The 23216-nt window shown below is 40.9% G+C and overlaps 1 protein-coding gene across 2 annotated transcripts in view; it reads right to left on the reverse strand.

Annotated features, from left to right (window-relative positions):
- Positions 1 to 23216, reverse strand: part of HPSE2 (heparanase 2 (inactive)) — a 619058-nt gene that overhangs the window by 125698 nt on the left and 470144 nt on the right. For both annotated transcript variants that reach the window (XM_028513737.2, XM_028513738.2), the window contains exons 8-9: positions 16510 to 16616; positions 11296 to 11410 (exon numbers count right to left, since the gene is read on the reverse strand). In XM_028513737.2, the coding sequence (XP_028369538.1) occupies positions 11296 to 11410; positions 16510 to 16616 (222 nt within the window). The remainder of the gene's footprint in view (positions 1 to 11295; positions 11411 to 16509; positions 16617 to 23216) is intronic.

Genomic DNA, 23216 nt, shown 5'->3' on the forward strand with positions numbered 1-23216 from the left:
TGAGTTTATAGTTACTCACACAGGCAACTAAGTAGGTCAAAGTGACCACAGTGAGACTACCATTTCACTGCTCACCCCTGGGGGGAAGAAGACTAGCTAGTTTGCTGCTTGCTACAATGCTTGCTGCTTGCTCAAAAAGTGCTGAACTTCTCAGGTGCAATTCAAACCAGTTGTCTGTGTAGAATTTATCTGGGCCCACTGCATTGTTCCAGTGCAACTTGGCTCCAGAAGAACCCACGGAAATATGCTAAGGTTTATGCTGCTTGCTAGGCACGGATATCTAAAGTCTTGTCTCTGACCCAGGAGTCTTGTATCTTTGGTCTACACCTATGAAGCAGCACAAACTAACATATTAGCTTGCAAGTAGGGTGAAATCTCAGGCCCTCCACAGTTCTTGACAGCTTTGGTGATAAGGGTGTGATGCTGACAGTGACATGACTTTCTGGATAAGGAAGGACAGGGCTTTGCAGGCCAGGCTCAGGGATATACAAAGATTTCTCAGGATCAGGCAGTGAGTACTCTCACCCAAATATTGGTTAAGGTTCGCTAGTAAGGGTTCCCTAATGTACTGCCTGTTAATGAACAAAAGTTGATTTACTATTAGAGGATGAACAGTGAGGAGCAAGATTGAAACAAGCCACAGAAATGGTTCCTCGACTGTTGTTCATGCTCCCCACTTGGGTGAGGAAAAAGACATTATCATTACAATGGGGCGGCAAGCTCTGTGACCCCCAACCTAAAGTCAGCAGGGTTGTTGTTACTGAGCCAACGGACACATGATAAGGAACTTGGAGTAACTGCAAACATTGGAAATTTATTTATTGAGCTATTAGCATCTGCCACACCATCCCAAACTGAAAGTAGTGCTAAAACAACCTTGAAAAATAAATAACATTTTCTTTTTAGGACTCATGCTTTCAAACTTCAAAATTTACAACCAAGCTATGTTAATCAAGACAGTATGATACTGACATAAAGATAAACATATAGGTCAATGGAACAGGATTGAGAAAGCAGAAATAAACCCTTACATTTATGGTCAGTTGATTTTCAACAAAGATGCATAAACAATTTAATGAGGAAACAAAAAGTGTTTTCAACAGATGATGCTGGAACAACTGTAACTGTATCCACATGTAAAAGAATGAAATTGTATCCTTACCTTACATCATATACAGTGTGAACTCAAAATGAATCAGAAATATACATGTAAGAGCTAACTAGAAAACTCTTAGAAGAAAACATAGGAATAAATCTTTGTGGCCTTGGATTAGATATAAAAAGCCCAATGACAAAAAAATAGATAAACTAGATTTTATCAAAGTTAAAAACCTTTGTGCTTAAAAGACATCATTAAGATAATGAAAAGACAAAACATAGAATTGGGGAATATGTTTGCAAATCAAATATCTGATAAAAGATTTGTATTATCAAAATGCCTTACAATTTAACAATAAAAAGGCAAATAGGCCCCCTTTCAACATAGCAATGAATTCAAATAGACACTCTCCCAAAGAAGATTCACAAATAGCAAATAAGCACTAGAAAAGATGCTCAGCATTATTAGGGAAATGCAAATCAAAACCACAATGAGATACCACTTCACACCCACTAGGATAGCTATAACCAAAAGACAGAAAACAACAAGTGTTGGTGAAGATGTGGAGAAATCGGAATCTTCATAGACTGCTGTTAGAAATGTAAAATGACGAAGTCACTATGGAAAATAGCTTGACAATTCTTCAAAAAGTTAAACACATGGCCCAGCAATTCCTCTCCAAGGTATATATCCATGAGAAATGAAAACATATATCACATAGAAACCTTTACATGGATATTTACTGGTGGCATTTTTCATAATAGCCCAAAACTATAAAGAGCTATAATACCTATCAATTTATGAATAAAGTGTGGTATATCTAAATGATGGAATATTGAATTTTTCAGCAATAGAAAAGAATGAAGTATTAATACAGATTATAATATAGATGAATCTTGAAAATATGTTAAGTGAAAGAAACCAGTCACAAAAGACCACATATTGTGTCATTCCATATTATGAAATATCCAGAGCAGGCAAATCTATGGAGAAGGAAAAATAGATCAGTGGTTTCCAGGGGCTGGAGGCAATGGAAAACAGGTATACACCTATGCTAATAGGTATAGGGTTTCCTTTTCAGGTGATATGTATATTTTTTCCTACACAACTTGAATTTTATTGTTTTACTTTTTAAAAAAGATTTTATTTATTTATTTTTTAGAGAGGAAAGGGAGGGAGAAAGAGAGAGAGAGAGAAACATCAATGTGCAGTTGCTGGGGGTCATGGCCTGCAACCCATGCATGTACCCTGACTGGGAATCGAACCTGTGACACTTTGGTTCGCACCCTGCACTCATCCACTTAGCTACGCCTGCCAGGGCTTATTTTTTTAACTTTTTAAAAAAATTATTTTATTGTTGTTCCATTACAGTTGTCTGCATTTTCCCCCTACCTTTCCCCCACACTCCAGCCAAACCCACCTCCCTCCCTTGGTTCCACCCTCCCCCTTGGTTTTGTCCATGTGTCCTTTATAGTAGTTCCTGAAAACCCTTCTCCCCACTGTCCCATCCCCGCTTCCCTCTGGTTACTGTCAGATTGTTCTTAATTTCAATATCTCTGGTTATATTTTGCTTACTTGTTTGTTTTGTTGCTTAGGTTCCAGTTAAAGGTGAGATCATATGGTATTTGTCCCTCACCGCCTGGCTTATTTGACTTAGCATAATGCTCTCCAGTTCCATCCATGCTGTCATGAAGGGTAGCGGCTCCTTTCTTTCTTTCTGCTGCTTAGTATTCCATTGTGTAAATGTACCATAGTTGTTTGATTCACTCGTTTGCTGATGGGCACTTAGGTTGCTTCCAGCATACTTGGCTATTGTAAATTGTGCTGCTATGAACATTGTGGTGCACAGGTTTTTTGGATTGCTGTTTCAGGGCTCTTAGGGTATAATCCCAGCAGTGGAATTGCTGGGTCAAAAGGCAGTTCCAATTTTAGTTTTCTGAGGAGATTCCATACTGTTTTCCACTTGGCTACACCAGTCTGCATTCCCACCAACACTACTAGGGTTCCCTTTTCTCCACATCCTCTCTAACATTTGTTTGTTGATTTGTTTATGATGGCCTTTCTGACCAGTGTGAAGTGGTATCTCATTGTGGTTTTAATTTGCATCTCTCTGATGGCTAGTAATTCTGAGCATCTTTTCACGTCTCTGGGCCCACTGTGTGTCCTCCTTGGAGAAATGTCTGTTCAAGTCTTTTACCCATTTTTTAATTGGGCTTTTTTTTGTCTTCCTGGAGTAGAGTTGTGTAAGTTCTTTATATATTTTGGAGATCAAACCCTTGTCTGAGGTATCACTGGCAAATATATTTTCCCATATAGTTGGTTCTCTTTTCATTTTAATGCTGTTTTCTTTAGCCATGCAGAAGCTTTTTAATTTGATGAGGTCCCATTCAGGTGATATTCTAAGATAAATTGTGGTGATGGCTGCACAACTCTATGAATACACTAAAAATAAGCAAACTGTCCATTTTTTAAAAATAAATTTTGTGGTACATGAATTTTACCTTGACAAAGCTGTTATTTAAAAAAACCATAAATTAATATAAATGCAAAAAACAGAATAACTTTATTTCTTCCATTTCTATTTTAAAATACTTCTGCTTTTATTTAAAAACAACAACAACAAAATTGAGTTAGATAAAACATAATGTATTCTCTTCAGCTCTCATGTTCACTTCTATGAGAGGCCTATTTGTTAGTTCCTAACCATCATAACCAGATATCATTGTGTCCTTAGTACTTACAAATATAATATCTGAAAAGAAAAAAACCCTTAAGTTTGTCCTATTGTGGCACTTATAAAAGATCTTTCCACACACCCCTCCCCCCCCCGAGCATTCCAGATTATTTTTAGATTATTTTCTAGTGTTTTTAGGTGAGCTGATGAGGTTAGGGGAGATGAAGCTTCTCACTTCCAGAGCTGGCCTTACTCCTCCAACATCTGTGGGTGGCTTCAGGAACGGCACACTGTGGTCCTGATGTCAAATGCAGTGAGGCTATAATTGCTTCTTTTCCTTAATTTATTTAGGTTGCTGCACAATTAGCTGTAGCTGTAATCCCTCAGTTGATTTTCTGGGAACAATACAAATGGTTGATGGCAGAGTAACAATTTCAATTGTTGCTTCTCAATGATTCAGGTAATGTACTGTCATTAGCACTCTGATGTGACATATCACGGTTTCCAGGGCTCACCAGGCCATTTGTAAATACCAAATGAAGGCTTTAGAGCTAGTACTACAGTGTGGTTACTGCCTTAATTGCCTTCGCTAGGAAAGGCTGGCAGCATCTTCCCTGGAGGAAAATAAACTGTGATTTTGAGTTTGTCTTTAACCATTTTCTGTCAATTCCTCTCAAGTGCAGGAATCACAGCTTTCCTTTTCTTTGTTCTAATTTTCTGGTAATAGAATTCTTACAAAAAATATCTGGTTTACATACATTAGTTGTAACTTGAGTTGATTTCCAGATATCTGTATAGATATTTAAATGGATATTATCTCACCACAGTTCACATTACCAATAATAATTATTACTGTGACTACAGAATTTTACATTTTTACAAAGTGACTTTTAGCAGCTAACCTTTATTGAGTACTTACCATGTAGTAAAAGCTACATATGCATGGACTCAAGTAATCCTTTCCAGCTACCCTCTGAGATAGACACTATTATTGTCTCCATTTTAAGGAGGGAAATTAAAGTTTATTGAGGTTTAGAAATCTGCCCAGGGACATAGAGCTTACAATTGGTAGAGCTGGACTGGAAACTCAGGTCAGTCTGATTCCAGAGCCAATCCTACTTTTAAGCACGACATTAAAATACTCCCCAGGCCTAACCCCAGCAGAGTGAGCCCTATTTTACATAACTGGAAGTTTAGACTCAAGCAACTGAAACCTCGTGGTACTGCACTTTGAGCCTGCACCTTCTGATTTCAGGTGCAGAGAGCTCTTTCTACCTGCGTCTGAGGCACCTTCCCTCAGGAAGTTACAATTGCTGACATCTGCTGCTGACATCCCATGCATACCTCTCAGGTTGACAAATAAGCAAAGGATGAATACTATAGGAAAAATCAGAGGGGATTCTATTTAAAGCATTAGAAACCACAGAGCTGCCCGCCTTGTCAGACAATGCAGGCACAGGCTCTGATCCGAGGAGCAGGGCTTGGAGGCACAGAGGAGGAAAGAAGCAAGTCATGCCCACTGGGCACGCAGCCCAGGCGCTTCAGCCAGTAACGTGGAGCCAGCCGAGTCCCAGTGATTGATCCTGCAGTCCAGGATGCCCTTCTCTCAGCAGCTGCAGGTTTCCACAAAGGGAGGCTGTGCATGGGGAAGGTTTTGTCAGGGCCTCTAATGAGAGGATTGGGTTTCACATCACAGCTACCCCTAAACAGGTACACTATGCTTCTTTCATCTTCCTGATGGCTCCCACGGGAAAGAAAAGAAAGAGAAAGGAAGCTACAGCAAGAACAGGTCACAGGCTGGTTTGGCTGAGCTTTGTACCTCCCCTGCTTCACTACCTCCAGCTTTGAAATTCTTTAATTTCACTCAGCCTGTGTGGCCCCTCAGCCTAAGTAATTTTTCATAATTCATCCACCATGAATCTGAAAAATTAACACCTCTGTAACTTTGCAAATGCTGCTGCTTCTCTTTGGAAGATCTTCCCCAGGCCCCAAACTATTCTTCTTTGATCAACTTGCTCCTCCCCTTCAAGATCCAGCTCAGATGTTGTCTCCTCCAGAAAAACTTTCTTGATGCCTCATGTCTGCCGAAGCAGGCTGGCTTCTGTTCCTCTTCTGTCCTGACAAAGTGCTTCCTTCTGCCACAGTTCCTGCAGACTCATCTGTCTCCCTTCTACACCATAAGCTCTTGAGGGCAAGACCGTGCCCCCAGTGTCCAGCACAGTATCTATCTAGCGTGTAGCACAAGTGTAGTAAGTATTTATGATGAACAAATCAATGAATGACAAATGAATTAGGCAAGGATAATATTTGCTCAATTATTTAAAGCACTTAATCTTTTCAAAATTCTCTTTTTACTTTTAAAAATAGCCTTTATTTTTTCAGATTAAAAGTAGTAATGCTGATTGAGTAAAATTCTACATACAAAAAACATCCACAAAGAAAGAAAGAAATAAAAACTATCTATAATCCCACTACCCAAAGAAAACCACTTTCAACATTTAGATGTAGTCTCTTCCAGTAATTTTCTATGTGTGCATGTATACACAAAATCAGCATCCTATTGTCATATCTAACTTTCTCAAGGAATGTAACAGTATTTTTTGGAGGCAGATGGAGCAGACATTTTTATCACAATTTACATGATGACAACATTGGAATCTAAAGATACATATCTAACTAATGACAGAGCTAGGACTAGAATCGTGAATCTTTTCATTATACCAGGCTCCTGCTGCTTCCCATGAGGCCCCCTAACGAGGTGGTATATCAGGAAAAGTTGTACATCAATCTAGCATCAGTAGGACGTGGGTTTGTAACTGGCTGTGCTCCCTCAGGAAAGGGACAGATTTAAGCTGATCCTGTGTCCATATCACGGTTGTGCAGTGCACAAGGAGCACTGTCTAACCTTTTGAAGGGGAGCATCGTGAATCTTTTCATTATACCAGGCTCCTGCTGCTTCCCATGAGGCCCCCTAACGAGGTGGTATATCAGGAAAAGTTGTACATCAATCTAGCATCAGTAGGACGTGGGTTTGTAACTGGCTGTGCTCCCTCAGGAAAGGGACAGATTTAAGCTGATCCTGTGTCCATATCACGGTTGTGCAGTGCACAAGGAGCACTGTCTAACCTTTTGAAGGGGAGCAAGAATGAAGTACCTAGGACCTTAATCCTGTGATAGACTGACTACTGAAGCTAGGCAGGCACCATTATGATTCAATTTCTTTCCAATGGTCAAATGACATCTGATCAACAGTGGCTTGGCTCGGATGCTGTTGCTATGGGAACCACAGCCGTAGGTTTAATCCCACCATAGACTAGTGAGTTGTACTATAATCCATGACCCCTTGACTGTATTCCAGAACAATGTACACAGCAAGTGTTCAATAAGTGTGCGCTGGGTTGAATAGAATGTTTCTTGTTATTCAGCAGGAGCAGTCAGCAACAAAGAATGCTGACAGCAAATATAAATATCCCACCACTAGGCTCAAATATAGAAAAGTCAGTCCAATGTGGACTTGTTTTCTATTTCATTCTAAACAGAGGACTGAATTGTAACCCTTCAAATACAAACACACACCAGACTGTTAGTTCTGTGGATGAGGGAACTGTATCTTATTTATCTGCATGTCCCAAAAATACCTAGCACAGAACCAGACACATTTGAAGTGTTAATGTTTCTGTAATTGAATTATATTTGCTAGGCTGGCGTGGGAGTGAATAAGATGTTTACTAGTAATTCACCATTCCTTTCCCTGAGAGTTCTGTAAATCGAGCTCTTAAAAAAAACCCAGCAAGCTAAATTCCCAAACCCTCTCTTAGGAGAATGTCCACGCCTGGTGGGGTCTGGACTATGTCCACTGAATGTGCAGATCCCTTATGCACAAACATCACTTACTCCCACGGGAGCCCAGGACTGGCGGGCTGGCTGTGGAGGCTCACACGTTCCCTCTTTCCCAATGGCACGGGGGTCAGGGGAAAAGGGTGGGAGTTGACTGACGAAGCACTGCTGAACTAAATGTTCTCCTCTTCCCAGGAGAAGGAAAATCTCCCAGAAGGAGGAGAGTTGGCACTTTTCTGGGGGAAGAACCATAAAGAACATGGATATCATTGAGAATGATCTTTTCCGAGGACAAGTTTTTTCTCTTACCTTAGACTGGGAAACGGCCTTGCCAGAGCTCGGCTGCAATCCTACAGACTGGGGTCGAAGCTGACTGAGTCAGTGGCAGGGGTGAGGAGCCATTAGGCCATGATCCTAACTTTTACAACATTTACCCTAGAACATTAACAAAAGCAAAACCAAAATGATATTTTCTAATAAAAACCTTTCCTGAACTGTACTGAGCTAGGTTTGAATGAGCTGGAAGAGAAAATACTGATTTTTCTGGGAGGCAACCAAAACACAACTCAGTAATCCCCTAAGCTCTTAACAAATTCTCCTGAAGATTTAATCACAATATAAAATCTGCAAGTTTTTATTGGCAGTGTTTGGTTATCAGCTGTACAGCCCTCCGAAGTGGCACCCTGTACAATTCCCAGGCCTACCTCCACTACACATTCCAGCGACTGCTGGCAAGCACCATCAGGTCAGTGCCCTGGTCGGGCCTAGGACATTTTTTCCGGGGGACTTAGGACACACTCTCCAGCTGCCAAGTTCTCCACTTATAAGGTGCAGAATTTATTAGTGCAAAGAAAGATAAAAAGAAAGACTGCTACCTTTTTAAGTGCTTTTACACATGGTTTCTTTATTAGAGCTTGGTGTTTCCAGAAACACAGCTGCCTAGCTCATTTGTGCTAAATCCGTGGGATGTATTTTAGCTTCCTATGAACTTCTGTGAGCCCTGCTACTGCCACCATCAGTGCAGGTCTCTCGTGCCATGCTTTCAAGGAAAGTCACCTGCAGCAATGCTCATTTGAAAAAACAAAGCCAGGAAGACTTGTGTCTTTAACCTATATAGGGTCCTGCTTTGGAACCCAGGTTTGTCCACTTCTGGAAATCAAGCCTGTCTGGTCACCCAAAGGCCATCTTTTTCTAGCCTAGGTTTTCTTCTCTCAAATTCCTTAAAATGCCCGTTTTCCATCTCCAGACCCAGTTCTGAGGTGAACATTGACCTCACCATTGGGCAAATGCAACAGAGAGTACGGCATGAAGTAGTGCAGCTCGAGGCAAAAATAGGATTGGAAGTGATAAACTCTGAGACTTCCAGCTCTTGCTACCTATCTGACTTTAGATAAATCCCTTAATAATCTTAGTTTCTCTTTAGCAAAATAAGTATAGTTATACTACCAGACTTTCTTCAGAGCAGCTATGACAGTGTATTTTATTTGCATGTTTAGTTACTTCCCATTTCTCAGTATACCTCACTAGATTATAAACTCCAAGAGTTCCTTGTCTCTTTGGTTCATCACAGTGGCCCATTGCACATCATCAGGAAGAGTGAATAAGATTTGAATGAGTGAAAGAAGAAATAAAGTAAGAAGGAAAGACAGGAAAAAGGAAAGGGGAGAGAGGACAGAGTGTTCAGAACATTACTGATGTACCATATATGAAAGTGCTCTGTAAATTAAATATTATCCACATTATTAAAGAAATTGTTACTCACATTTGATGCATTGGTTACACGAGGGTGATCTTTCTAAATGTTACTTCTCTGCGCAAAACTGTCCAATGGCTTTCATACTACTTACCGTAAAAGTCAAACTCTTGATCCATGGACAAAGACTATGGGGGGATGGTGAGGATTGAATGTAGGAGTTGGGGGTGGGTAGGGTAGGGGATAGTAATGGGGGGATATGGGGACAACTTTAAATGAACAACAATAAAAATAAAAATAAATAAAACAATACAAAAAACAAGCAGCCCTATGTGATCCGACTTCGGCGGGCCTCCTGCCCAGCCAGTCTCCACTTCCCTGCCAGGTTCCCATCGCTCCCCTGTTCTTGGGATTCCTCAAACAGGCCCGCAGTGAAGCCTTTGTGCTAGCCTCGTCCCCTCCCTGCAAGCTCTCCTGCCAAATCCGCATGGCTGGCTCCTTCTTGTCATTGGAATCTTCACCTTGAATGCCACCTCAGAGAAGCCAGCCTTCCTTGTGTGTGCACTCGAAGGGAGACTCCCCGACCCCCGTCACAGTGCTCTCTCTGTCACTTACACGTCTGCTTTCCTATTACTGATCTCCTCCTCACTGCCTGGTGATTAAGAAGTGGTTTCATGTAGCATTATATTTGTTTAAGCTATTTTTCTACTTATTATTTTTTTTTCTCCACAAGTTTATGAGCTCAAAACAAACACCAAACCCTAAGATTACAAACAGTAATTTCCCTTCCCACCCCTCCACACCCAGCCCCTGAACACTCTGAGAGAGGTATCCTGGCCCTGTGAAAAACAGCAACTGTGCCAGGCAGTTTCAGTGTTGTGATTTAATTAAAGTGATGTGCTATCATTGATACAATGATGCAATGATACAATCCTAGAGGGATTGTTGTGAGACATGGAAATGGTTCTGTTGGGTGGCAAGCTGTCGTCTGTTCTATGCTTGGAGGCCTCCAGGTTCAGGCCTGGGAATATGTGGGGGGAAGCAAACAGCAGAAACACTCACTGGTTCCAATAGGTTTGTTTCCTGTGGACCCTGGGGGAACAGCACTTCTATAGAAAGAGCACTGGGCCAGGGCACGGGACAGGTTCTAGAGCTGGCTCTACCTGCCGTATTCCCACTCCCCCCACCCTCCAGCTATCAGTCCCTCTGTCACAGGAGGCAAAACTAGGTCATCTCGAAAAGAGATCCTAGATCTGACATTCTATGGGTTAATGAGAGGAGTCCGACCTTGCATCGTGACCAAGATGTCTGTAAAAAGGATGGACCACGTAATATTTCTGATAAGCACAGCTTTTCTGGAATAAGTGGGATTTCTCTAACAGGTCCGTCACCAGACAAACCCAGACCTCTGCTTTTGCCATTCTTTCGCTTTCTATTTCCTTTGCTTTGCCAGAGAAGCTGGTGCTCTGGGGAGATCCCCTCATTCTCACACAGGGATCAACATCTGACTCTAAGTGCACTTCACTCAGCCACTCTCCAAGAGATGGGCTCCTACTGTATCTGATCTTGGAAAGCACTCTCCCATCTGCTTTCAACATGTTGCATCTGACATTAACTAATGTCTCCTATTAGCATTAAAGAACACAATCTGGAAAAATTCACTCTCTAGCAGAGTTCAAACGGGCCACAAGTAGATGTGGAATCTCAATTGCACAAGGCTTCTTAAAATTATAGTAGTAAATAAATACACAAACATATTATATATAAATGTATATATGTGTGTGTCACATGTATGCATACATGCACATACAGAGGTATGAGGGAGTGATGGGTGGGGAAGCTGAAAGTCTGTGCAATGGGTCAGGAATGCTTCTGTCTAATTTATGAAATTAACTGATAACAGAAGAAAAACTCCCTCAGTGTGGAGCAAGGCACAATCAAAAGAACTGAATGACATGGGAAAAGAGCTGGGAATCTTTATCTCACACTTACTGGTAATGGGTTAAAATTCTGGTCCACGAGGTGATTGTATCCATGGTCAAAAAATGAGTGCCGTATCACAACATCAATGCCCTGATTGGCCAGCATTCCTAAAGTGTTCAACCATCTAAAAAGCAGGGGGAAAAAACTACATCAATATATTTAAAATGGCATATAACAAGCTCTACAGAGACTGGCTAACACACTAACCCCCCACCACCAAATTTACCTCGTACTTTAAAGGAGAAGATTATTTTAAGCATTGAATAAACAGCTGGAAGCAATTTTAGAGATTATCAAACCTAACCTCCCATTTTATAGGAAAAGAAACAGAAGTCCAGGAGAGTAAAATGAATTGCCCTTGATCATAAAGTAGCTTGTTGAGAATGACTTGTATCTTATTCCTGTAATATAGAAAAATAAAATGAACACCCTACCCACTTGTAAGCCTTATTATTGTCCCCTGGCCACAGGATGCACAATCACAGAAATACACACACTGTCCTTCCCATCACTTAAACTCTGCTTATACCCTATCACTGTACACGCACCTTTTGTGTGTCCCTAACTCAAACAGTCCTTTGGCCTGTGCAACAGTGGTCTAGTCGTTTGTATTGCTCATGTATTACCATCAGCAGTCAATGCAATAATAGTTGTGCTAGGTACTATAACTAACTATACAGGGATTCAAGTATGCTACTATCACATATGAGTCATAGTGGAGGACCTGCATTGCTCAGACACTCATCACATACCCCACTATGCCCAATACCTACTTTCCAGGGTATGCCGGACTACAAAAGTACTGTTATCTTGGTTCTTCCAACAACCATGCTAACTCTGCCTTCATCATTTACAAATTCAGTTCATTCATTCACTCATGAATTAATTTACTTCTCTTTGTATTTCTACTTCTGAAACTTAGGGAAACTTCTAATTGTAATAATACATACGTAAGAAGAACTTCAGTCATCTCAGTGTAGAAAAGAAGTCATTTCACAGTCTTTCCTGAGCGTATGTGTCTAGCTTAATCTTCACCTCTTGTTTCCCCTTCTCTCACCCTAAACTCCATTCCCTAGGCTCTCAGCCACATAAAACTGCTCTTGGCTGCTCACATGCACCACACCTTCACATGCTTACCCGAGGCTTTATATATGTTTTAACTTCTGCTCAGTATTCACTTTCTTCTTCCTCTAACCCACCTCATTTGGCAAATTTCTCTCCATCTCTTAATCTCCAAATTAAGCGTCTCCTCCTTCTAACTTCTGCCGCCCTGGTCAACAGTAATACCTTCCTCCTCTGTACTTCCCAGAACTCTTATTCATACCCTCCGCCAGCCCACTAAATGGTATTATTCAGTTGCTTACTTCTCTGCCATCTCCCAGCTGGTTATAAACTCATCAGGAACAGACATACGTGTTAGCTTTGTACTCAAAACATCCCACCAGAGTTCCCAGTACACTGTAGATATTCAATTGTCTTTATCACGTTGAAATTGATCTGGATCAAATTAGATTCTAGGAACTTTAAGAATCACCATTCAGCATACTAGGGACAAATTATGCATAGTTATGATTTCCCCAAACTCAAACCATATGAAACTCCAAACAAGTGACCTACAGAATTAAGATGTTTCCTTACTGCAATAAAGAGCATTGCTAATTTTTATATTATGAATGCATATCATTGATATTTTCAAATATTTTTCACATTGACACTTATATGTTATTCTCATAAAAACTAGAAAATCTTTGCTGATAATTAGAGTTCCAAACACAAAGCAAAACAAACCACAGAAAAAAAAAGTTTTAAATGAAAAAGAAAATGTAATGATAATATGATAGAACCTTTCCTGTTGTTGTTCTATCAGGAAGAAGTCATAGCCTAGGGAATTAAAATTTCTTTTAGAATATCACATGGTTAAGCTACTTGACTTTATTATTGTTATTAACTTAGCAACCTTGTGCAATCAGGATAACAAGTTTAGCTTTTCCTTGGAGACACAGTATTAAAGGCCTTGGGATAGAACCGTAACATGCATTTTGGGTAGAGACCTCCTAAAGCAGTGTTCTTTCAAAGAGAAAATAGCACACATACAAGATAGTCTATTCTAACAAGTTTTTATCTATAAAAACAATGTGCCTTCCCCTTTCTATCCCTATCTTTGTTGGAAGAATGAAGAAACAGACTGATGAGTAAATATATAATCACATATATATGAGTCCCTTTACCAAGTAGCATCTGGATGTCAAAACAAGACCTTATTTTGGTATTTTTATATATAAAAAGAAACTGCTTGTTCATTTATTCTTCATTCAAGAGTATTAATTAATCAACTGTAAATGCCAGGCCTTCTCAGCATGGAGGATAGATTAAAAAACATACTTGTGTGACCATGTAAATCACTTGTAAAAAGCACCGGGTCTGTAAATGGCCTGTACATATACACACATTTACAGGGATGGTATCACATTCCTGCTTGTGACCTCTCCAGAGCCTAGCACAGTCACCTGCAGAGATTGCATATATGTATATACATAAAGTATATATACTAATTATATAACAAATAAAATGTTAACTAATAAATTTGATTTTTTTGCTAGTATATAGGGAGTTTTTGAAGGGACTGTCATGTGAAAGGCAAGAATATGCACCCTCCTCTCCAAACCCACATCCTATATGGTATACACATCCCTGCAGAATTAAAAAATGACTATGACCAGAACCCCTGCTTTTCAGAGTGGATGGTTAGTAATGCAATTATCTTCATCGTCCTTCTGCAATAATAAGCTTCTGAGAAGGGGAAATAAATGATGTTCCAAGTGTCCCTTTTCTGCTCAAGCAGAGAAGGGTGGTGGGATGACAGAAATACTGCAGCAGGGATGCTACTGCAGGCATTATTTTCCATTCCCCAAGAGCTTGCTGAATACCTGCAATGTGCCAGGCACTGCTAGAAACTAGAGACTCAGAAGCATACCAGGGGTCTGTGTGGTGCACCAAAGAGTCTCAAAGTGCTGATGGGAAAATTACCTTTGAATACTTGGCTGTAAAGAATTCTGATTCATGATCGCACAGGTATGTGTTCTAGTAAGCTCACAGTTATGCCATATATTGAAAAAAGGCTAAAAAATGCCTTCTTTCCAATTTCTTGCTTTCTGGAACTTCCTATCATGCTTTACTTTTTTTTTCCTAGAAAGCAATTTATACCTGAAGAGAAGTGAACTCAAAGGGCACAAAGCTGGGTAGCTGTCAGAGGAATTAAGAGCAAATGGGAGATAATAGTGTAAGAAAGAAGACCAGGAGCAGAACCAAGTACTTTTCATATGATCTGTGCTGACTAAGCAATAGTATCTGAACTACAACCAAAATCTAAACAATTCTGTTTATTTCTGTTCTGCAAACTGACTACGGAGATCTACAGATCCCTGGCATCAGGATGCTCACTAACAGACAGGTGTCTCTCTAGCTCCCTCCGTGAAGGTCTGTGGTATTTCTCTTTTCACATCATCCCCTGAAGGTAACAATGCTCATAAAAATACTCTGTGCAACCGCGCTGCTTGCTGGGCTCTGCAGCAGTTCTTTTGCAAAGCTCTGCAAAAGCCATTCCACTGCTGATTCCAAGAGGTCCCCTGTAGTACTGACTGCCAATCTGGCTCCCTCCCCTTGCCCCAGGGCTCACAGTGAAGCCCAGTGGGAGTGTATGGTTGAATGAAGACTCTGGGCAACACTGCATCACATGCTGATTCACTTCATTTCATTCATCTGAACCATGCTCATTAACAACTGCTCTGTGCCACTCAGTGTTAGGGGACAAGGACACGTGAATGGAAGACTCAAGGTATCACAGTGTATTAACATTGATTCCTTATCTTCATCTGCACTTGTAGGATTCCACCTGGAAAGGCAATCTACTTGCCTGGTCTGATTTGTCCTCCACAAATGTATCAAAGAAGCTTCTTAGGACATTTTGCTCAAGCCAGGATCTTGGGACTAGACTAGACCAGACTACTGTGGTCCTGAGGGGCTTGTCCCTGCTGCGTGACAATGACAGGCCAGTGAGGGGCCCTTATTCTTCTGGCTTAAATTGCTCTTCAGACAACTGCAGTAGCCTTCAGATTCATTTTCCTATCCCTTGCCTCTCCAAAGTCTTGAGTGTACTATTGCCAAAGTCAACATTTTAAAATACAGGTCAGATGGTGTCTCTCTCCCCCCCTAAAATCTTCACTGGCTTGCCAATGAAGAAGAAGGCCTCATTTTCTCTGCCAGGTTTTTAAGGCCTTCCATGATTTGATGGCAAACCCCTTCCCTAGTCTCAGCCCTTCTGTATCCCAGCAGATGCTGAGGCTTTTGTCACACTTATCATCCCTCTCCCCCATTCCTCCAGTTGAGAATGCTCCCCATCCCATCACCGCCACTCTCCACCAACAAAAACAAGTAATCTCTCTAGGTCCCACTGAAATGCCACCTTCTCCATGAAGCCCTTCCTGATCCTCCCAGTGAGAGGAATTCTTGATTCCTTTGCATGTCTATCACTTTTCTTTTATAGACAGACCCTGGGAAGCAGAAAGAAAGGTGGTGTGATGTAGTGGCAGAGAGGCTGGACTCTGGAGCTGGCTGCTGGGGCTCGAGTCCAATCTCAGCAACTAACTAATAATAGCATCTATCTCACTGGGTTGTTATAAAGCAACAGTATCTATTTCACTGGCTGTTAAATTATTAACTATATATAAAGCACTTAGATGGTGCTTGGCACATTGTAAGCACTGTAGAGTTAAAATTAGTATCATGGCATTTATCTTCTATGACTTTACTTATTTTACTTCTTGTAACCCTTCCTCCAATGTTCAGATTTTGGAGGGCAAAAATCCTGTGATGCTCCTTCCTATCTCCCATGAGTACGGTGAAAATTAGATGAGACAGTGTATGCTATCAGTGCTATGGTTTGCATTGGAGACATTAAATATACTTCTTATTACTTTTACGACTACTGCTGCTACTATTTTGTTCTGATGCTTGTGTCTGACATTTTAATATCTAAAAAAGTCCCTAATCACTGTCTAGTTAATGGTAAAATGCATTCACAAATAAATAAAGAATTTATAATGAGAATAAAGAATTTTCAACAAGAATGAACTCCCCCTCTCACGGGCAAAATACCGAGCAACTGTCCCAGTTTCACTGTCCTTCCTCAAAGCGCCTGGGGGTGAAAGTGCAAGTGTTACTCACAAGAATCCTGCAGCATAGGAGTCTGATAGGTTGTTTGTGCCTCCAGCTGAGGTGGTTACCACACCTTCAAGCCAAATCTTCTTTCCTGGGGTGTATGTGTTAACCACCTGTCATACAACAAAAGCGGAAGGGGATAGTGAGGTTTTTAAAAGGTGTTCCCAAATGAGAAAAAAACACGTATTCCCTTAAGGAAATTCGTCCAGTCTCTTGCTCCCAGGTGGCAATGACCTGTGCTTTTTTATGTTGATGCACCCCACACACAAGCATTAATATCAATACATGTCCGTTCAAAGAAATAACCATTTTTTCCTAAGTAAATCCAATACAACAAGAGAACAAGTGCATATTCCAGGACGTAAACTGACTGCAACACCCTTTATAGGAAAATACAAATCTGTGATATTTCCATATTAAAAAGTATTCAGAAGCAAGTTTTCTTAACACTCTGTTTCAGCACATCCATGGATGAGTGCACCGCCCAAGCATTATAAGCCACAAATCATGAGAGGCGGCAGAGATCAGTGTTTGGGGCAAGTATTTTATAATTAACAGGGCATGTATACATGTTACAGCCACATTTTGAAATCATTGCAGTGATGTAAGAAGAAAAAATCACTGACACACAGGTGAAAGATCCTATACAGGGAGCAGCCTTCTAAGCCAAGGCAAAGCCTCATGTCAAAAGGTGGCCCTCTGAAGTTTTGATGTGGTCCAGTTTCTTATGACCCATGAGCTGGAGACTGGTCTGACTATCCTGGTCAGAGCTCAGAGCCTTCTCATAGAAAACAATCTGGCAGTGCTCAGGGATGATGTTGTACACTGCGTAGCCTCTTAAAGCAGAGCCTGAGACGAAGGCCTGTCTACAGGTAGTGCATTTGGGAAGTAATAACGGCAGGAATGAGGAACCGGGGACTGAAACAGGGAAGAAGGGAAAACCAGCACAGGAAGCACTTTTACATTGGCAACAAATGCTGGCAACTTGTACTCCCCCACATGGATCTTGGTAAGAGCATTATGAACTGTGTCTCAATACTGTCTCCTAAAAGGGAACAAGGGAGGTATTTATCCCTTGGCTTGTATTCTCCAAAGGTCAAGAGCAGCCCCGCGACTGTTACCCACCCCTCCCCAGCCCTGTGACTGTTATCCCCTTCCCGGCAGGAGCCCATTTCGTTATCTGGGCACAAGGGCTGAGCAGGTTCCCTGTGTTCCCTATCTTTGCCTTAGAGAAGCCCCCAAACAGGAAATGCAAGGTGAGGCCCTATTGCACCACACCAGCACCACGCTGGCTGTGGCCTGTGCAGCTGCCTAGCTCTGGTCTCTGCAGAGAGGGCCAGAGCAGCAGGTGGGAGTGAGAGGATGCTGGTTATGCACAAGAGGCACTGGATAAACACAATAGTGTATTTAGGTAGGTCCTATGCCCCCCCCCCCCCCACCCATCCTCTCCTATACATAGAGACCAAAGCAATTTTTCCCTTAGGTCTCTAAGGAGACAAGTATCAGGATGTTCAGTGTGTCACTATTTGTAGCAGATGTCCATTGCAGAGGAACAGAAAGTGAAATGTGGTGGATACATACTATAAAATCTTATACAGCAGTTAGAGCAATAAATTCAATGTAAAGCCAGTAACATGGACAGGATTTAAAGGTTTAGTGGTAAGTTAAAAAAATAGCAATGGAATAAGATTTACGGCACAATATTATTTATGTAATTACTCATTCACACCCAATAACACTAAAAACTATGTAAAGATATACCTCTTAAAGATATAATCAAATACATATGGAAGACATGTATTTTGTATCAGAGAGGTGCATGTGGGTGGGGATTAGAGATGAAGGTGAAAATTAAAACAGTAGGTCTTTGTGTGAACTGATGATAACAACTTGCTGCAATTCAGGAATATGATTCTAATTAATTCTTTGCACCTCAGATAAAGAAATACAAGTATATATGGTATAGCATAGATGTCAGAGCTTTCTTTTCCCAAAACCATGGGGAGACATCAGCAGATTACTTATTTTATTTCTTCCTAGGTACAGCTCCCTGCCCTTTCTGCCATCTACTAGAGAATTTATATTGTTTGAGACCTATTTTAAAATCAGATTTGGCAAATTGCTTGACCCTTTCAGGAATAAAAATGCAAAAATATTTAAAAAATTTCAGATGAAATTAAGATAGCAGTCAAGAATGGAAGAAAAACCCTGGGAACTAATAGTGGAGGTCAGATGGTAATGCTGCTGGAGATTAAACAAGAGTTCCCTGTGCACTCAGAAAGAAAAGAGTCACTGAGGCCACCACAGGCAGTCCTGTCCCCACTCTCAACACAACCCACAATGCCTAGCCTGCGTGGGCTTGAAAGCAGTATAACTAAGAAAGCCAGAAAAACACCTGAAATAATCAGAAGACAGAGCCATAGGGTGAAATTGAAGGACTACATCAATGATTTCCATAAAACATATCTGTGCTAGAAGAATACCTGTGCTCTTGATTAACTTTGTATTTCTTTTATGAATAACTAGAGCTGAGGAATATAATGGTGTTTTTTGTTTTGTCTTTGGCTTCCAGGATATTCAGAATTTAATTTTTGCTCAAAGACAGATATTGAAATAAGGCAGCTAGAGAAAAGGGGGTTGGTTAAACAAAACAAAACAAAACAAAAAGGTAAATACTACAGTATGATGAACCTTGAAATCATTAAACTAATTGGAAGAAACTAGACACAGAAAGGCCACATATATGATTCCATTTGTGTGAAATACCCAGAACAGACAAGTCCATAGAGACAGAAAGCAGGTGGGTGGTTTCCTAGGGCCAGAGATGGAGAGGGAGTAGAGAGGGGGGAGGATAGGAATGACCACAAGCAGGTGTGCAATTTCTTTTGGGGATGATGAACATGTTCTGAAATTAAATAGTGGTGATGGTTTCACAATTCTGTGAATATAGTAAAAGTCACTGAATGGTATACTCTTAAAGGGTGAATCTTATGGTATGTGAATTATATCTCAATAAAGCTGTGTGTATATGTTTTTTGATATTCAAATTACCTAATAATTATAAGGCATTTACAAAAGTATCTGGTATATGGTGAGCTCTTGAGGTATAAATCAAAACTACCTAGACCAGGGGTCCCCAACCTCCAGGCTGAGGACCGGTACCAGCTCAGGCTTCTTAGGAACCAGGCTGCACAGCAGGAGGTGAGCTTGAATGCAATGTGATTGAATCATCCAGAAACCATTCCCTTCACCTTAATGTCTGGAAAAACTATCTTCCACAAAACTGGTCCCTGGTGCCAAAAAGGCTGGGGACCACTGACCTAGACTATTCTCCTTGTCCACAGCAAATATGATTATGTTTGGATCAATCTAACATTAGAACTGGTTGCTTTTCTTATGGACACAATGCTTGTAGTGGTAAGTAACAGGCCAGATGGATGCTGAGTAACAGAGGAAGACCCATTTAAAATTTAAAATGCACATGGGCCATTCATATTAACATAATTAGCATTCAGAGTAGTTTATTCATCCACTCTCGACACAGGAGCAATTCCTGTCTTTTTAAAGAGAAGTCACATGAACAAAAAACACAGTGAGGTAGAACTTTGATACAAAACCTAAAAGAGTTATATGAAATGTTCTGTGGAAAAGAGATCCCCAGAAAGTACTCATGTTGAAGAATCTGCAAGAAGGTACAGACCAACAAGGACTCTCTGAGCATTTACTCTTTGTAGTGTGGCAAGAGGCTTGGTGAGCGGCCTGTCTATCATGAGCAGAGAAGACTGTGATGGTGATGTGGTGGCAAGGCACTGAGGCTGGGTGCTGGCTGGGGCTGAGGAGGAAGTCGGAATGGGCAGAATAGGAGAGAAAAAAATCAGGAAAACCAGATGGAACCACCTGCAAAATTCCCTTAGAAAGTGAAACTTTAAGAAACTGAGGGCTATAGTTCAACCCTGCGGTTTTCTGCATAAATATGATTCTCCCTGTGCTGGAAGAGGGAAAATTGCAGGACTGGAAAAAGCCAGGGTCCGTTCCTGGTGAGAAATGATGTGCCAGTGAAGGTTATTTTAAGGAACACTCTGTCTGGGGAGGGAGAAGTACAAATGCTGAGATTACTGATGGAGGGTAGAGGCAGGCCCAGTGGCTAGCTCTCTTTCAGCAGTTCTTTGTTCTAAATAGACTTCAGCCATTGGGCCCATGTAGACAAGGGAGTTTTGAGTCACCCACACTGATCAGAATCCTTGGGCCTGCAGGGGGCAGGGTGGCGTGAAGGGAAACCCAGCTCCCTGACCTCACATATCCCAGTTGAGGGAGTCAGGACTAGTTCATGTGGCTATGCTGAAAGAGGAGGGGTGAGAGGGAAGACAGAGGTTAAGAAAAAACAGCACTGATTTTTTTAAGTTTTATTTTCTCTACCACTTAGATTTTTTTTAAAAGGAAAAACAGTAAAAATAGAAAAATTACCATTTACATGGCACATTTTCAAAACTGGACTTCCTTTTCCTGTTTCTCCAAAACTGTGACCTAAGTCTTTAAAAAAGGCTCCTGAGAGCCTGGTCTCAGCCACTGGCTGTGCAAGAGATGGTAGCCTTGTTGCAGCAGACATGTTGTTTATGGTTATCCAAATCCAACACCTTCCTTAATGAGAAAGGAAGCAATAAAACAGGAACAGTGGACAGGCCAGCTGGGCTAATCAGCCCTGGCAGGAGGCCCACCTCCAAAAGAAGCTGGAGTCCATTAATTCCAGCATCTCATCTACTCAGAAATCAACCTTACCCAGGACCTCAGGAAGTGTAGTAGCTCTTTAAGAAACTAGAATCGGTCCTCTGTATCATTGGTTCAAAGATTCAGGAAGCTTCTTAAATCTTACGTAAGCACAGAGTGCCTCTGCCTCTCTGTTCCATATTATGCTTATAAGGGGACCTGGTTAGAGTTCAGCAACATTCCTATGTTTCTTTCCATCGTTCTTGTTTTGTTTTTAATTGTACAAGTACAGTTGTCTCCATTTTTCCACCACCACTTTCTCCTGCCGCAGTGTGTTTTTCACTCTAAGCTACCTTCTACATTAGAGGAACAGGGGATCATTCCATGCTGCCATCTCCTTCCCCACAGCCCCTTGCTGAGTGCTAGATCTTACCATTTCTCGCTTGGTCTTCCTGCCAAGTCCATCCTCCTCTAGCCTGCCCTCCACACTGCTGTGTGTGGTCACAGAGAGAGATCTGTGCGATTAGTTACGAGAGGTGCTACGAGTAACTTGTTTCTAATGAATCTAAAGTCTGGGGAATGATTTACCAAAAAAAAAAAAAAAAAAGCAACAACAACAAACCAAAAAACAGAGAGACAGAAAGAGAGAGAGAGGATTCAAAGTTGTTACAGTAACATTATCTTCATTTACCAGAATTATGAAATGTTTCTTTAACTGAGAAAAATACTAAGGAGTCAATCACTGCATATAACCCATGGTCTATTTAATCCATTTGTCCATGGGAGTATCTTAGACAACATGGAATGACAGTGAGAACCACTAACTCACTGGAATACGATGCCAACTGCTTTAATTAACTTGGCATCTAAGATCTTTCATAAGCCCCTTAGCTACCTCCTCTGCCATCCCTCCCCACAGCACCTGTGGTTTACAACACAGAATCGACTCATCATTTTCAGCTGCACGATCTTCTTTTAGGTATCTACCAATCACCTTCTCCCCACCCATTCCTCACCTATGTTGTCTGATTTTTTTCCCACGTGGCTTACTTCACGTTACCTCCTCTGTGAAACTTTCCTCAAACTTTCAGAAAATTATTTCCCTACTCTGGGCCCCAAAGTTCTTCGAACCTGTCTCTGACCTTGACCTTATTATGCTGAGTTGTAATTTTCTGTTTGCCTATTTGTTTTCCCTCCTACACTATATGCAGCTTGAGAAAGCCACATTTTTTCCCTTTTTGCGTATCTTATAGAATGCTTATTAAATACTTATAAAGTAGTGAGGTCATGAATTAACTTATGTGTTAATAAATGAGATAACATTTTATTGATGAAAAAGTCTGAGTTTTAGAGAAGATAGCCTCAAAAACATAATAGCAAACAACAAAACCTTACAGTTGCAGTTTGGGGCTCTGTCCATTTTTCTAATTGAATTTTTCTGTTTGAGGAGGCCTAGAAGCTTCTGGTCAACTAAACTGCTTCCATATTTAATGTTCTTCTTAGGTTAAACAAGCTGGGTTATTCTGAGCTCAGCCATTCTGTATCTCATCACATTCTTCTTGATTTATTTCTTCTGTCTAATGTACTTTCTGTCAGTTTCATTAATTTTTTTCTGTATAATTTCTTTTTATCATCTCCCTGTTCCGGAGTGCCAGATTTGCCCATTTTCTTTTGGTATTAGATCAATTTTTAATTTGTGGCTTCTGTGTCATTTTTAGGATTTAAAATTGCATTCTCTGCTCCTGATATCTCAGACCACAGAAAAAGCAATTGAATGTAATTGCAAAAATACATAAAATTAAAATAAGACATATAGAAACGTTACTGGGAAGGCAAGGAAATTATGAGCAAACACAGGAAAAATAAAGAATAAAGTTTCACTGAGTCCCAAAAGCATGTTCAAGGGCAAATGTTGGTGGAGTAAGAGATTGGACAGCAGCTGCTTGCCTGTAAATCAGTCATCCTCCCTTTCCCAGCCTTTTCTGTGACTAACAAACTCCTCACTCTTC

The sequence above is a fragment of the Phyllostomus discolor genome, chromosome 5 (assembly GCF_004126475.2).
Source record: "Phyllostomus discolor isolate MPI-MPIP mPhyDis1 chromosome 5, mPhyDis1.pri.v3, whole genome shotgun sequence".
Classification (NCBI taxonomy): Eukaryota; Metazoa; Chordata; class Mammalia; order Chiroptera; family Phyllostomidae; genus Phyllostomus; species Phyllostomus discolor.